Here is a 12,791-nt window from a genome sequence, read left to right as displayed (position 1 = left end):
CGAAAATTTCAGAGATGTTTTGAGCCGAAAGCGACCTCAAATAAGCACACTGTCCACGAGGGATTCTATTTGAGCTGAGAAAGTGGCCTCTCTGGCCCGCCCGGTTCCTGGACTGCCCCATTCGCTGTCCTGCCTGCGGAAGGTCAGAGAGCGAAGAAACAGCCCACACCCTGGGAGCTGGGACAGTTTTTGCGCCCTTTTGCTCGCTCAGTGGCCAAGCCCCTTGCCGAATTCAGCGTAGGCTGGGTCCAGCTCCCTCCGTGGAACAGGCGGACACAGTTCTCTTTCTTTGCAAGTGTGTCGGCCCACGGAGGCGTCCTGGGCACTTGGAGGCCCGGATACTGGCAGTTCCACCTCCACCTTCACCCTTCCTTCATCTTACCATTCCTGGTGTTCCTGGTGAGTTGGGGGACCTGTGCTTGCCGCCCCCTAAAGTACCCAAGGTGGGCAGGCAGTGTGTTCGTCCAGGGCGGCACGGACTCCCAAGGCTTAAAGAGCAGAGAACTGGGAAGGAGGTGGGGGCTCGGTGATGGACAGACCTGAGGGTGGGTTAAAGGAGTGACTTCCCATCTCTCACCCGTTCCCACTACTAGGATTTGGGGGTCGGAGACACCTGTTGGCTGAGTGAAGCAGAAAGAAGCTCAAAGGATGGGGGTGGGAGGCCCACTTGCAGGAGGGGGCCACTGGGAAGAACGTGCCACTGGGAAGACACATGGGACTCCAAGAGATACCCCAGCGGAGCCCTTTATTATACCAGAGGAAACTGAGGCAGTAAAGGAAGTAGCCTATTGACCCACACTTCCCACACCCCCAAAAAGAGATTTAGATGAGTTACACGGGAGAACTTTCAGGTTAGACTCTGTCACTCTAGTCAACAGCCCTGACAAGGAGAAATGCTTCTTTCTTCTTTTTAAAGAAAGTAATATCTAAGTCAAACGTGGGGCCCAAAACCACCCCAAGATCAAGGGTCTTGTGCTTTACCCACTGAGCCAGCCAGACGCCCCAAGAACGGTTTCTTTTTGAGGTCCAGGAGGCAGAGAGATGAAAAGGATTCTAGGGTCCGCGGTAGTGCGTGCACCACGGCCAAACTCCTCCTCAGAAGGGAGAGAGGGAGTAGGGTGCACCCATCTTACCAGCTCCGCCTACCCAGAGGCGCTAAAACGGGATTCGTTTCTACTCTGGAGCCCCAGAAAGGGAGTCAGGAGTCCCGGTGCAGAGTGGCTGGGGCGACGGCCGGAGGCAAGTGGCCAGCAGAGGGAGCCCGGCCCCTGGCTTGGGAGGCGGCCCGCGCCAGGAGCGCGGGGGACTCGAAGCGGCTCGGCGCCTCCCGGCCCAGCCGGTGGCCCGCGCCGGCGCCGCTCGGCCTCGCAGCTCCGCCCGCTGCCCCAGCCAGCCTGCTGCCGCCCCCGAGGTGCAGCTGCCGCCGAGCTGCGGGCGCCCGACGTTTTGTCCCCGCCTCCAGTCCCTCCTAACGCGCTTGCTGCGCCCCTACCCCACGCGGCCCACAGAGCGCACAGCGCCGTTCACTTCGCATTGCAGCGTTTTATTGTTTTCTCGAGTTTTTGTCTTTTCGTCTCGCTCGGTAGCGAAAAGTGAAAACCTGAGGTGGAGCCCGCGGGCCGGGCGAGCAAAGCCCGGGCGGAGGGGCCGAGGGGCTGGCGGGGTGGGAGCCCCTCCAGGGATGGGGCTTCTCCCGCAGCCGAGGACCCTCCAGCCCTGTACAATATAGATGCTTATGTAAAATGAAAAGAAATTTTAAATGCTATGAATTAATCTCTAAATATTATGTACACAGCAATGTACACCTTTGAATAAATTAATACCAATTTGTATATTCTGGGAACCTTAAAGCTTATTTACACAAATTACCATTTATTTTATAAATATCTTTTTTTTCTCCCCCTGGGGACTCAAGGCAGAAGTGCCACTCCCTCCCCTGACCGAGGGGTGGGAGGAGCGCCTGTCTTTCGGGGGAAGAAGTGGGAGGACTAAAAGAACAGGTCCCTCCCAGCTCAAGTCTACACTGATTTCAGTCTTCACTGAGCCCGCATCCCTTACTGCAGATTCTCAAGCGGTCCAGGCCCAAGGCTAGGGGCTCTGGGGTTCCCTCCGAAGTTCCCATCCCTGACTCCTGCACCTTCTGTCTCCCGATGAGACCACTGGGCGGGGCAATGAGGCCTCCCCACAGCGCTGGAGGACCTGGAGGGACACCTGGTCAATGCCACTTTGACATCGGAGCAGATCTGGACAGTGACCAGTGGCTCCTAAGCGACTGTGTTCCCGGCAGCCGGGTTCTTCTTGGGGCCTAGGGAATTGTCCCAGGCTCCGGCTGGCTGGCCAGGGCTCTATTCCGGCTGCAGCAGCCCGCTTTTGCTCCTTTATTTAAATAAATACCCATTCTGTGCTGTACACGTCCCAAGCAGCAGGGGCAGGCAGCCGGGGAGGTCTGCGTGGCAGCGGAGCAGCTGGGCAGTCCCCTCACTTGGGCGACTCCCTGCCGGGGGAGAGGGCTCGCTGGCTCTCCAGCCCACTCACCAGTCTCTGGATGCTCTGCAGTTCACTGGCCGCCTCTTTGGCTGAGCCGCTGGGTGACAGGGCACCGCGGGATGGGGCCCCAACCTTGCGGAGAGCCAGCTCCGGTAGCGGGCTGGGCTCCCGGCTGTTGCTGCCCGCAGCCTTGGAGCCCTCCGCCGCCAGCCCCGTGGTGAGAAGACTAGCGCTAGGCGGGATAGTGACCGGGATCTGGTAGGGGCTGAACCGCAGGCGGGGCCGGGCATTGCCCAGAAAGTGGCTCCGGGATAGGGAGCCCGCAGCGGCAGCAGCTGCAGCCGCAGCACTGGTGGCTGGCAAAGCAGAGGCCGCTGCCGCAGCGGCCGCCATGTAGGTGTAGGGGTAGGGGAAGAGGCCTCCGAAAGTGGGCATTGGGATTCCCTGAAAGAAAAGAACAAGACAAGGGTTAGGCATCCTGCCTGAGGTGTTCTAAGGGTGAGCTGGGTGCTGGGGGTGGTGCTACCACCAGGAATCCTTGCCCTACTGTTTTAGGAATATAATACCAGAGCTCACATAACTGTAACCCCAAGCAGCACAGGTAGAGGAGAGCCAGTATGCCTATGGCCAAACCCAGTTAGACAGGAGGAGCTCACTTCAGGTTATGATGCAAAGGTCTGGTGCCGTCAAGCTCTGTGCCAGGCATTACAGTACGAGTGAGGGAAAGACATGCCAGGTGGCTGAATTAGCATGAGCAAAAGCCTAGAGGGAGGAAACTGGGCAGGCATAGAGCCAGGTGGCAAGTAGGCAGCTTTGGCTGTCTTGGGAGGTTCTGCTCATTTAAAAGAGTGTCCTCCCCAACCCTTCCATCTGCAGGTGCCCCAAAGGACTGAGAAAGCCTGGGCAGGAGAGGTGAGGAACTCCGTACATTCTCCTTCTACCTGCCTGCCTGCTCAGGGATCTCCTGCCTGGGTCAGAAGGGCATAGATGCCAATCCGTTTATAAACTGGCCTGGATATTCTACAAAGAGCTCCTGGCAGCACCTCAGTGGCAGCTGAGGAAGGAATGCAAAGTCTGCCCGTGGAGAGCACAGTAGCCAGGAAACCCTGACAAACATCTGCTGAGTCTATGAGGCCCGACTTTTGGATTATCTGACCTTTGAGATAATGGCTCACTCTCCAGAGTAAGAGGGTATGGGGAGGAGGGCAGGGAGCTGGCTGTGCTGGGCTTCCAGGGAGCCTCAGGCCTGGGTCAGGCAGGGAGAAGGAAAGAAGTAGCCCAGTCGGGAATGAGAAAATATCCTTCCTGAGAAGGTCAAGTCCTACTGGGCTTTTAGTCCTGGTATCTCAGGGGGAGAGGAAGGAGGGAGGCTTCAAATCTCCCCAAATTTGGCTCTACCTGATGGCCAAGGGCGGGCTACTCAGGCATAGGAACTTAACCAGTAGCAGTATACCAAGTGATACCTCCTGAGTGCTGGGTACTCTCAACCTGGCCTTGCACCTGTTGACCAGGCTGTATCTAGAAGCCCTGACTTCCCGACAACCTTTATGATGCCCATGCTGGGGAGGAGGCATTCACATACATATGGAATCAAGGATGCAGATTAAACCTCCAGGACCTGAGCTACATTTTCCAGAAGCTTCCTTGCCATCTCAGAGCCACAGATATGTGATGTTAGTGTTTCAAATGCTCACTCCACATATCCCTGACACTGAGCTCTATTTAAAACCCATTTCAGGATCCCTTCCCCCATTTTAAAAATATTTGCTTCTGAACCAAAGGAGCCTTCTCAGACCTGAACTCCTATTTTCCTTCCCTTAAGATAAGATCTCAAAGGTTCAATTTGCCAGAAACCTCAGAGGGAAGAAAATGAATGTAGAGATTCCAAATCTTTCCACAGGGAATATTCCACCCAAGCAACCAAAGAGGCCGCTCTCCCCATTGGGTCTCCTTATTTTGCTCCTAGCCAGTTTCATAAAGTCTCCCCTGGGAGCTCAGAATTTCAGCCTGGGCTTGGGGAACTGAGCCCTTCTTTCCTGAGATGTGTGGTTGGGAGACCTAAGGTGGGGGAAGGAACAGGAGGACTTCTGGAGGGCCTGAAAGGGGCCAGAGGCATCTGAGAGGTGGGTCGTTTTGGCAGTCAATTGTCCAGAAAATATTGCAAATCTTCCTACTCCCTTTTTCCAGGCATCTTAGCCCTTCAGGGACTGACAGTGAGCCAAGGGTTTTTGTTTCCAAGAGAAGTGTCCTGAGGCCAGGAAAGTGGACTTCACAAAGCCAGAGGCAGACTCAGTCTGTCAGAGGAAGAGTCTACTGGGTGCCACTCTATGCTGGAGTTATAGGGAAGGAAACAGGCCCAAAGAGGGTCAGGCACTTGTCCACAGTCACACACAGTCAGAACAGCACCCTGGCGAGACCCTAGACCTACACTCTCAGTCTCCCCGAACCTAGGTGTGGTGGAGTGTCAGGTCTCCCCAGGACAGAGTCATTGTCCGCTAGAAACTCAGAGCACCTATGGCACCCCCAGGCCCTATGCCCACCTTGCTCTTTCTCCCTTCAGATCACAGGTCTTACCTGAGATGCCAGCATGTGCTGGGAGAGGTGGAACGGGAAGGGCGCAGCGGTGCTTGCGGCGCTGGCCGCGGGACCCAGCCCGCCTGCGTCCAGCCCGGTGGCGGTCCCTGGGCCGCCAGCCCCCCCACTGCTGCTGCTGCCCGCCACTGATGCCAGCAGGTGACCCATGCCCATGGCAGAGAAGGCTCCAGGGCCCATGGCAAACTGTCCCGGGTGCAAGAAGAGCGGCTGGCCGGCCCCCAGCGGCCCGAAGAACTGCTGCCCGTGCAGATGGCCGGAGAAAGCCAGGCCCGGCAGGTGTCCGGCGCCCAGAGGAGACGCACTGTCCGTCTGCACCACCAGCGGCGCCAGGCCGGGCTCTTTGCCCTCGCCTGCCTCCTTGCGCCCCTCGTCCTTTCGCCTTGCTTCCGTGCGCTCCTTCTCTAGGCTCCGCAGGCCAAACGGACCGTCCCCGCCGCTCTCCGCCGGCTCCTTGCCCCTCTCGGGGCTGCGCCGCTCCCGGGAGCGCTCAGGTTCGGTCAAGCGAGGGGGGCTGGCGCTGTCCAGGGCCGGGCTGCGGCCGAGAGCCGGCCCTGCGCGCTCCTCGCTCAGCCTTTCCGGCTCTGGGTCGCTGTCCGCGGCGCACGACTTGTCTTCGGCTGCAGGGAGAAAGGACGCGGGAGGTCACAGGGGTCCCGGAAGAGACAGACGCGAGGCCTCCCCTCCTCCACCGGTGTCTGGACCGGGTCGGAGAGACTGGGAGAGGCCTGCTCCCGAGGAAGCCACGTTCGAGGAACTTCCAGATCCTCGTCGGGCAAAGGGGCAGCTGCAGGTCACCTAACCTAAGGCTCCGTATTTACAGCGGGAGAAATTGAGCCATGTAAAGGAAACTCACTGCTAGAGTCACACAGTGCCAAGGACCTAGCTGGGCAGCCAGATCTTCTGGATACCCGGACCGCCCTCACTGGAAAGGCCTCGGTCGTTTGCCCCATCCCAGACACACTGCTGACGCTTCCCGCAGGTTTTGTGGTTACCCGGAAGCTGAGCAAAGAGCCAGCCTGGGGTCGGAAGGAGAACCTCCCCTTCCTCTACCCCAGGTCCGACCACCCAACTCTCACCTCTGGTCCGATGCAGGCGCAGGGGACTAGGCGCTGACCCCGGGGAGGGTGGCGGTTCCCGCGCGGGGGCAGGGTCGCAAGAAGAGGCGTCGGACTCGGCGCCGTCGCGTTCCGGTTTGCAGTGCTCCTCGTACAGCCGCAGAGACGGCAGCGTCAGTTGCTTCCTGGGGATGAGCGGAGGGAGCCGGTCAGAGACGAGCTCACACCCCCCAGCGTTCTGCTGGCTCAGTCTCCCACCGCGCAGCCGTCCAGCTCACCCCTCACCTTTTCTCCCGCCGGCCGTTCCCGGTGTCCCGGAAGCCCTTGGCAAACGGGTTGTTGTCGATCTTCAGTTGAGTGATCTGCAGGGACCGAGGGGGCGGCGCCAGGTCAGGACGAGTCTCCTCCAGCCTGGGCTGAGGCACCCCGAGGTCGGAGGCTGCCGCCCCAGAGGAGAACCCCGCGAAAGTCCACTTGATACCCGCCCGCCTAGGATACGACTCTCCGAGCTGGAAGACGAGTTGAGACCAGCGGGCGGGCCTCGCGGGAAGCCACAGGGTCTCTCCTCTTCCACTTTATTCGAAGCATATTCCCTTATCTTGCACACACAAGCCCAAAGGTGTGTGCAAAGAGTCGAAATCTGCCCAAGCATGCACACAGACGCACTCGGTCACTCAAGTTTAACAAACCGGGCATCGGAGCAGGCGCGCACGGAGACAGCAAAACACACTGCGAGTCCACACCACAGAGACAAATCACACTCACGGGCCCGCGCACACGCAAGTACACACAGACAAAATAAGCAAGTGCCCAGAGAACAGAACGAATTCACACTCCTCCACACGTATCTGAGTCTCCCGAAATGTTGCCCACATACCCGCATACACGCCATTTCACAAAGACAAAAAGAACGACCGGCAGGACACTTGGACACTCTCCCGAGAGTGGTATATGGGCACAGGCCCAGAGGGAGTGAGCTCTGCACCTCTAGAAAAGGGGCATAGAAAGGCAGCAAGCAGAAAAATTCTCTAAGCACCTCCCAAGGGGTTCACAGCCTGGACCGACCCAGAGTGGGGATACTTTGGGAAGCTGTGTCACCTGTCCCGCCCTCTGGCTCCCCCCGAGAGAGTGAAAACTGGGCCCCAGGTTCCTATTGCTGGTTTCCAGAGAGTCAGGAGAGCCAGGGCAGGGTGCCTCAGGCTCCCTCTCTTCATTTAAATTCCCATTCCAATGCCAAGAAATAAACGAATAAAATGTAAAAATGTCAGCACGGGCTGGGAGTCTCGGCTAATTGCTAAGTAAATATCCCCACCCCTTGGAGTGCCCAGCTGTTAGCGCCCTGAGGGGGAGCCTGTGTATACGTGTCACGGACTTGGTGGTGGTGGGGGGGAGCCTGGAGGATTTCAGTGGGTGCTGCGGTTACAGATGAGACTTGCTGCTCTGGAGTGAGCTGTGAGATCGAGAGATGGGTGCTGGGGTCTACGGGCAGATATGAGTGAAGGGGTGGAGTCTGCAGGTGTAAGGGGGCATCGGTGCAGGGGCTGGGCCCATCGCCCCCCCCAAGCGCACCTTATCGTTCTGGTAGGCAGTGACCGCGATGAAGTCGGTCTCAGGGAACACGTAGGTGCGGAAGGTGCTGTAGGGCAGCTTCAGGATGTCGTTGGCTCTCACAATGTGGAAGCGCGGTTGGTACTTGTGCATGGAGTTCAGAATGGTCTGTGGGGAGGGTGCGGGTCAGCCGATAGCCCCCAGCTTTTGGCCGGAGCATTTCTACTCTCTGGGGACCCGACCTCTTTCCAATGCTCTCTCTCTCTTCATCTGCCTTCTACACCCCCTCCTTCGCTATTTTCTCCTGTCTTCTCTGCCTTTTTTCTTTCCTATATTTCTTTTATTTTTCTCTCAGCTTTCTTTATCACAGTTTCTCTCTCTTTCTCTCTCTACTTAAAAAAATTACCCCAGTTGAAAATAGAAATGAAACAAAACAAAACCCCCATAAAACTCCACTCTTAACCTCTCTTCCTGGGCTCATTGCTAAGCCCCTAGTAACTCTACAGAGAGAAGCTTTGGATCTTTGGAGGCTCAACAAGCACCCTACTTCTGAATGGACAATCCCTTTTGCACCATCAACCCCCCCTTCCCATTCGCTGGGGCCCTGCCTCAGGCAGAAATGGAGAGAACCCCCCAAACTCCCTCCTCCTGGTAGGGCGTTTGCCTATGGGAGGAGGGAATGGAGACTTAGGATGTTAAAGGGGCTGGTTTAACTTTTAAATCTCCTAGTCTGGGGAAGGGGTGGGAAGGGAAATGGGGACACAGGTCATGGGGAAGGGTGAGGACAAGCTGAGGTTGGGGGCAGGACTTCCAAGCTCAGCACTTAAACACCAGAGGCCACACAACTGAGTCGCACCTGCCTCCGGCTGGGCTCTAGGAAGAGCTTTGGAAGGCTTGACCCCAGCCAAGATTGTGAGCAGCCTGGGGCTTTCCACCCCACAACCCAGGCTTGCAAAGGGGAGCCCTCTGGGCCCAGACTCAGCCAGCATAGGCCACAGGGCGGTGACCCAAGCAGGGGCACTTTGAGAGTTCGGCCAGCGCTCCTCTCTGGGGAATCCCGCCGCCTGCTCTCCCGCCCCCACCCCCTGCAGTGTAGGACACTCAGGCTCCGACCCCCATCCCCGCACCCGCCCAGCACTCACGAAGCCATGCTTGTCGGAGATGTTGTTGGTCAGTTTCAGCTTATGGAAAGCCACAGGCTTGGCCATCCACTGCTCTCCCGTGGCCGGGCTGTCTGGGTGGATGTACATGCGTTTGGGCATCTCTGGGTCGGCCTTGCCCGCCACCATCCAGCGCGAGTTATGGAATTTATACCGGCAATCATCAGCGGCCACAATGTCCATCAGCAGGATATATTTCGCCTTTTTGTCCAGGCCGCTGACTCGCACCTTGAAGGGAGGAAACATCCGCCTGCAAGGAAGGGAAAGGGCAAGACTCCATGGGACCCGGTTTTATGTCGGAGGACCTCACTCCCCAAGCACACACCACTGCCAGGAGCTTCCCCATCTGTGTTTCCCGGTTGTGTGGGCTCTGCCCCCATATTACTGCCTGAGAGACCCCACCTGTGGTTATTATTCCTGGGGGATCCCATTTCCGCTTGTCAAACTCCCTCTTATTATATGGTTTCCCATCGGCTTTATCCTCAGATCTGGTGACTCTCTTTCTCCCTCATCTGAGATGAAAGCGGATGTCCAGGAAAGAAATCCAGGCCCCCTAGAAATACACCTGCTTCTTTTGAATCTTCCCAAAATTCATTCAGGAGATATGCCCACTGGGACTGAAACTCCCAAAAATAAAACCAGAAGATGTTTGCTTGGATAATTGGGTTGCAGCCCAACAAGAACCTTAAGTTTCGGGGGAAGAGGGTGAACCTGAGGCCTGGATTCCCGGCGGCTGAGTCAAAGGGTGGAGGGGCTGGGGGCTGTGATTTTCTTCAGGCGTTAAGGCCTGGAGTGGTGTGTGAGTAGGGAGCTTTTTGCTCCTTGGGCCAGGACAAGGCTCCCAGCCTGGGTCAGGCTTCGACAGGGCCGCTTGGGGCTTACTGCCGGAAAGGGACGGCCGGCTGGAATCGGCTGGCCAGCCAGGCCTAGCATGGTACAGGTTTCATTATGGGCTTCAGGGTCAGAGGACAGTCCGGGAGATGCTACATCTCCCTGGAGCTCCGAGTCAGACCGGGAGGCAGGAGAACGAGGCGGCGAGGCTGAGTTACCGGCGGAAATGTCTGAGACCCGCCCGGGCCGAGCCGCAGGACCTCCTCAGCTTTGGGACTCAGAATGGTTAGGACTGTTCTTTAACAGCATGTTTTCGTTTTACTTTATTCGGGAGATTTTCATGTTTTAGTTTTTAAAATTTCTCTCGGTGCCAAATGAGAAAAGTCAACTTGGTTGCCCGTGGGAGCTAAGCGTGGCGCCGGGGCCAGAGCCCGGAACCTCGAGCGGCAGGCTAGGCGCTGGTCTGTGCTGTCGGGTCCCCCAGCCCGCCCGCCCGCCTGCTTGCCCGCCGGCCAGCCGGCCGCCCTACCTCCCAGACTTGGTGATGACCATCTCGGTGCCCAGCTTGTGGAACTGGTCCCACAGCTCCTTGGCCTCCAGCGTCACCTTGGGGTCGTCCTCCACCTCGTCCTCGGGCTCCAGGCTCTTAAGCGAGCGCAGATGCGCGGCGGGCGGGTGCGGGCCGAGTGCCGAGACGTGCAGCCCCGCCTCGGCCGCCGCCGCCGCCGCGGCCGCCGCGGCCGCCGCCCCCGCCAGGCCCGGGTCGGGCAGCGGCTTGGCCAGCGCGCCGGGCGGCAGTGCGAGCGCCGGGAAGAAGGAGGGCTGCGCCGCCGCCAGGAAGGCGGACATGGGGAAGTCGGCCGGCCGTGGCGCGTGGAACGGGTGGTAAGCCATGGCGCTGGCCGCCAGCGCCGGCTCTCTCATCGGGACATCCGGCCCAGGCGCCCAGGGGCCGGGGCCGGGGGCGCGCGGCTCGGACCCCCGGCCCGGGCGGCGGCGCGCGCGGAGGAAGGGCGACCCGGGTGGCAAGCGCAGCGGCGGCTCCTCCCGGCTCTCCGTCCGAGGCACGGCGAGGGGCGCGGGGCTCTGGGCGCGGGGGTGGCGGGGGCTCTGCGCTGGGCTGGGCTGGCCCGCTCCGGCGCCGGGGACCACGCGCGACTGGTTAGATCTTGTCGTGATCTCTGGAAAACTGTGACTATCTCACATGTCCTGCCCTGCTCGGATCCCCTGCGCTAACGAGCCAGGCCCCCCTTGATTGCTGATTTTACGCTTTTTGGACCAATTGTGGGTCTCCGGGGGCGGGGTTTTGACAGCTCTAGCCAAGCTCCGGCCGGGAGGGGGGGCCGGGGAGAAGGTGTCGGAAGCCTCAGCAGTAAGAAAACATGTCAACAGAATAAAATATTAACCAATGACGGGCAAGCGGGCCCCGAGACCCCTCCCCCTGCCCCGGCCCCCACCTCACCGCCCGCGCCCGCGGCTGCCTGCGCCCGGACGGGAAAGAGCGGCGGGCCGACCCGACCCGCCGAAAGGGCCTGAGGCGGGGGGCGACCGGGTCCCAAGGCCCTGGGGAAGGACCCCCCAGCCGCACGCCGGCTCCAAGTGCAAAGCATTGACATGGCCCCGTGAGGAGAGGGGGCGCCCTCCTTCTCCCTCGCCCGGCGGCTCAGCCGCTCTGGCCCGCGCCCCAGCTTGGCCTCCGACCCCGCTCTCGGCGGAGGCGCCGCCCGGGGCCCCTGCACTCCGGAGGGAACTGGAAAGAGAGGCCGGTGGGCGGGCGAGTCGGGAGGCGAGGGCGGCCGAGGTCCTGGAGAGGAACCCAGGTGGCGGGAGCCGGTGAGTGGAGCGGTGGTAGAGCCCTTCGGTGGGGCCGGCATGGGAGGGAGTGGGATGCGGCCTTGTACTCGGGAAACGCGGGGACCCCCCAGTCCGCGCCTCCCCCTCACAGGAAGACTCAGGAGGAACTTGGAATTCTGGGCAAGCCCTGAACTCAGCCCAGTATCCTGCCTCCTGCATCCAGCCCTGAGACATCCGACGGCCGGGAGAGCCGGGTCCTCGGGGCTAGGAAGGTGAGCGCATCGTTCGCCGAGCTGGACGGCTGGTCCCGGTCCCCAGATTCTTGACCCGCGCAACGAATTTTCGCCGTATCCGGTACCGGAGACACAAGTCTCCCTCATCCTAAACAGCGGCATCCTTTCTCCGCTCTCGGCCACATTCCTAGAGTTTGTTTCCGGCTCTCCGAAGCGCTTGTCTCCCAAGTTCAGTAGTGCAGAGAAACGAGTACGGGGGTCGGAATGTTTGCACTCACCTGGAGTTGAATCCATCCCCACCCCGACTATCGGCAGTCTTCGTTCTTCACCAGCCCCAGTATCCCCCCCCCCCCCCCCCCCGCCACATGGGTGTGTGTGTGTGTGTGTGTTGTGCGCTCTGTATGGTGGTGCCCACTGTGCGCGGCGCGAGCGGCAACTTAAGGAGTGTGCCCAGAGAGTGAAGCCGTCACACACCTGCCGTGAATCGGGCTGGGGCGCTGACACTCAGACTGATTCCTGGTGGTCGCGTTCGAAGGATAAGAAGGACCACGTACTGCACATAGGTGACACTCCTGCCCGCACAACCAATACAAGTGAGGGTGAGTTCAGCCGGCGCGGGCCCTGTGCCCGCGTGGTAGGTGTGTACAGCCCACATCCAACAGTGATCCAGGCAACACTGGCCGTCCACTACGCACACCAAGTCGCAGGGCACCTTGTCGCTGCACACGTGGACCTGGCATGTAAAGCCTGCTAAGTCGAAGGAGTGCGGGTTCAGGACCCGCCGGAGTGGTTTGGCCTCCGCGACCTTTTTTCTACTTTTCCAGGCCAGTCCCGGAGCCCTCAAAGCTCCTTTACCCAGCTGGCAAATGAGCGCCGCCCCCACAGGGTTTTCCTTCAAAACCCTGCTCTTCTTGTAGTGCCTCCTCTCTGTCCGGAACGAATCTTTGACTCCCCTTTGCGCAGTCTGCGAAGATGTGGCAGGATCCGTTGCAGCTTTGCATAGGCAAAGTCCTGCCGGCTCCATTTAGGCGGGATATGGCCCCTCAGGGAGGGACATGTGTGGGCAGGTTTGCGCAGTCAGTGAGGTG

At 59.5% G+C, this 12,791-nt stretch overlaps 1 protein-coding gene across 1 annotated transcript; it reads right to left on the bottom strand.

Annotated features, from left to right (window-relative positions):
- Positions 1-1,527: 1,527 nt before the first annotated feature.
- Positions 1,528-10,948, bottom strand: TBX2 (T-box transcription factor 2). Its single transcript, XM_043583864.1, has 7 exons — positions 10,206-10,948; positions 8,828-9,095; positions 7,707-7,853; positions 6,423-6,499; positions 6,159-6,322; positions 5,062-5,699; positions 1,528-2,931 (listed from the first exon to the last, which is right to left on the bottom strand). The coding sequence occupies exons 1-7, from the start codon at positions 10,598-10,600 to the stop codon at positions 2,479-2,481; spliced, it is 2,142 nt and encodes a 713-aa protein (XP_043439799.1). The 5' UTR covers positions 10,601-10,948; the 3' UTR covers positions 1,528-2,478.
- Positions 10,949-12,791: the final 1,843 nt, after the last annotated feature.

The sequence above is a fragment of the Prionailurus bengalensis genome, chromosome E1, assembly GCF_016509475.1.
Source record: "Prionailurus bengalensis isolate Pbe53 chromosome E1, Fcat_Pben_1.1_paternal_pri, whole genome shotgun sequence".
Classification (NCBI taxonomy): domain Eukaryota; kingdom Metazoa; phylum Chordata; class Mammalia; order Carnivora; family Felidae; genus Prionailurus; species Prionailurus bengalensis.
Note: the sequence above shows the minus strand (reverse complement) of the source record. Positions and strands in the feature narration are given on the sequence as shown.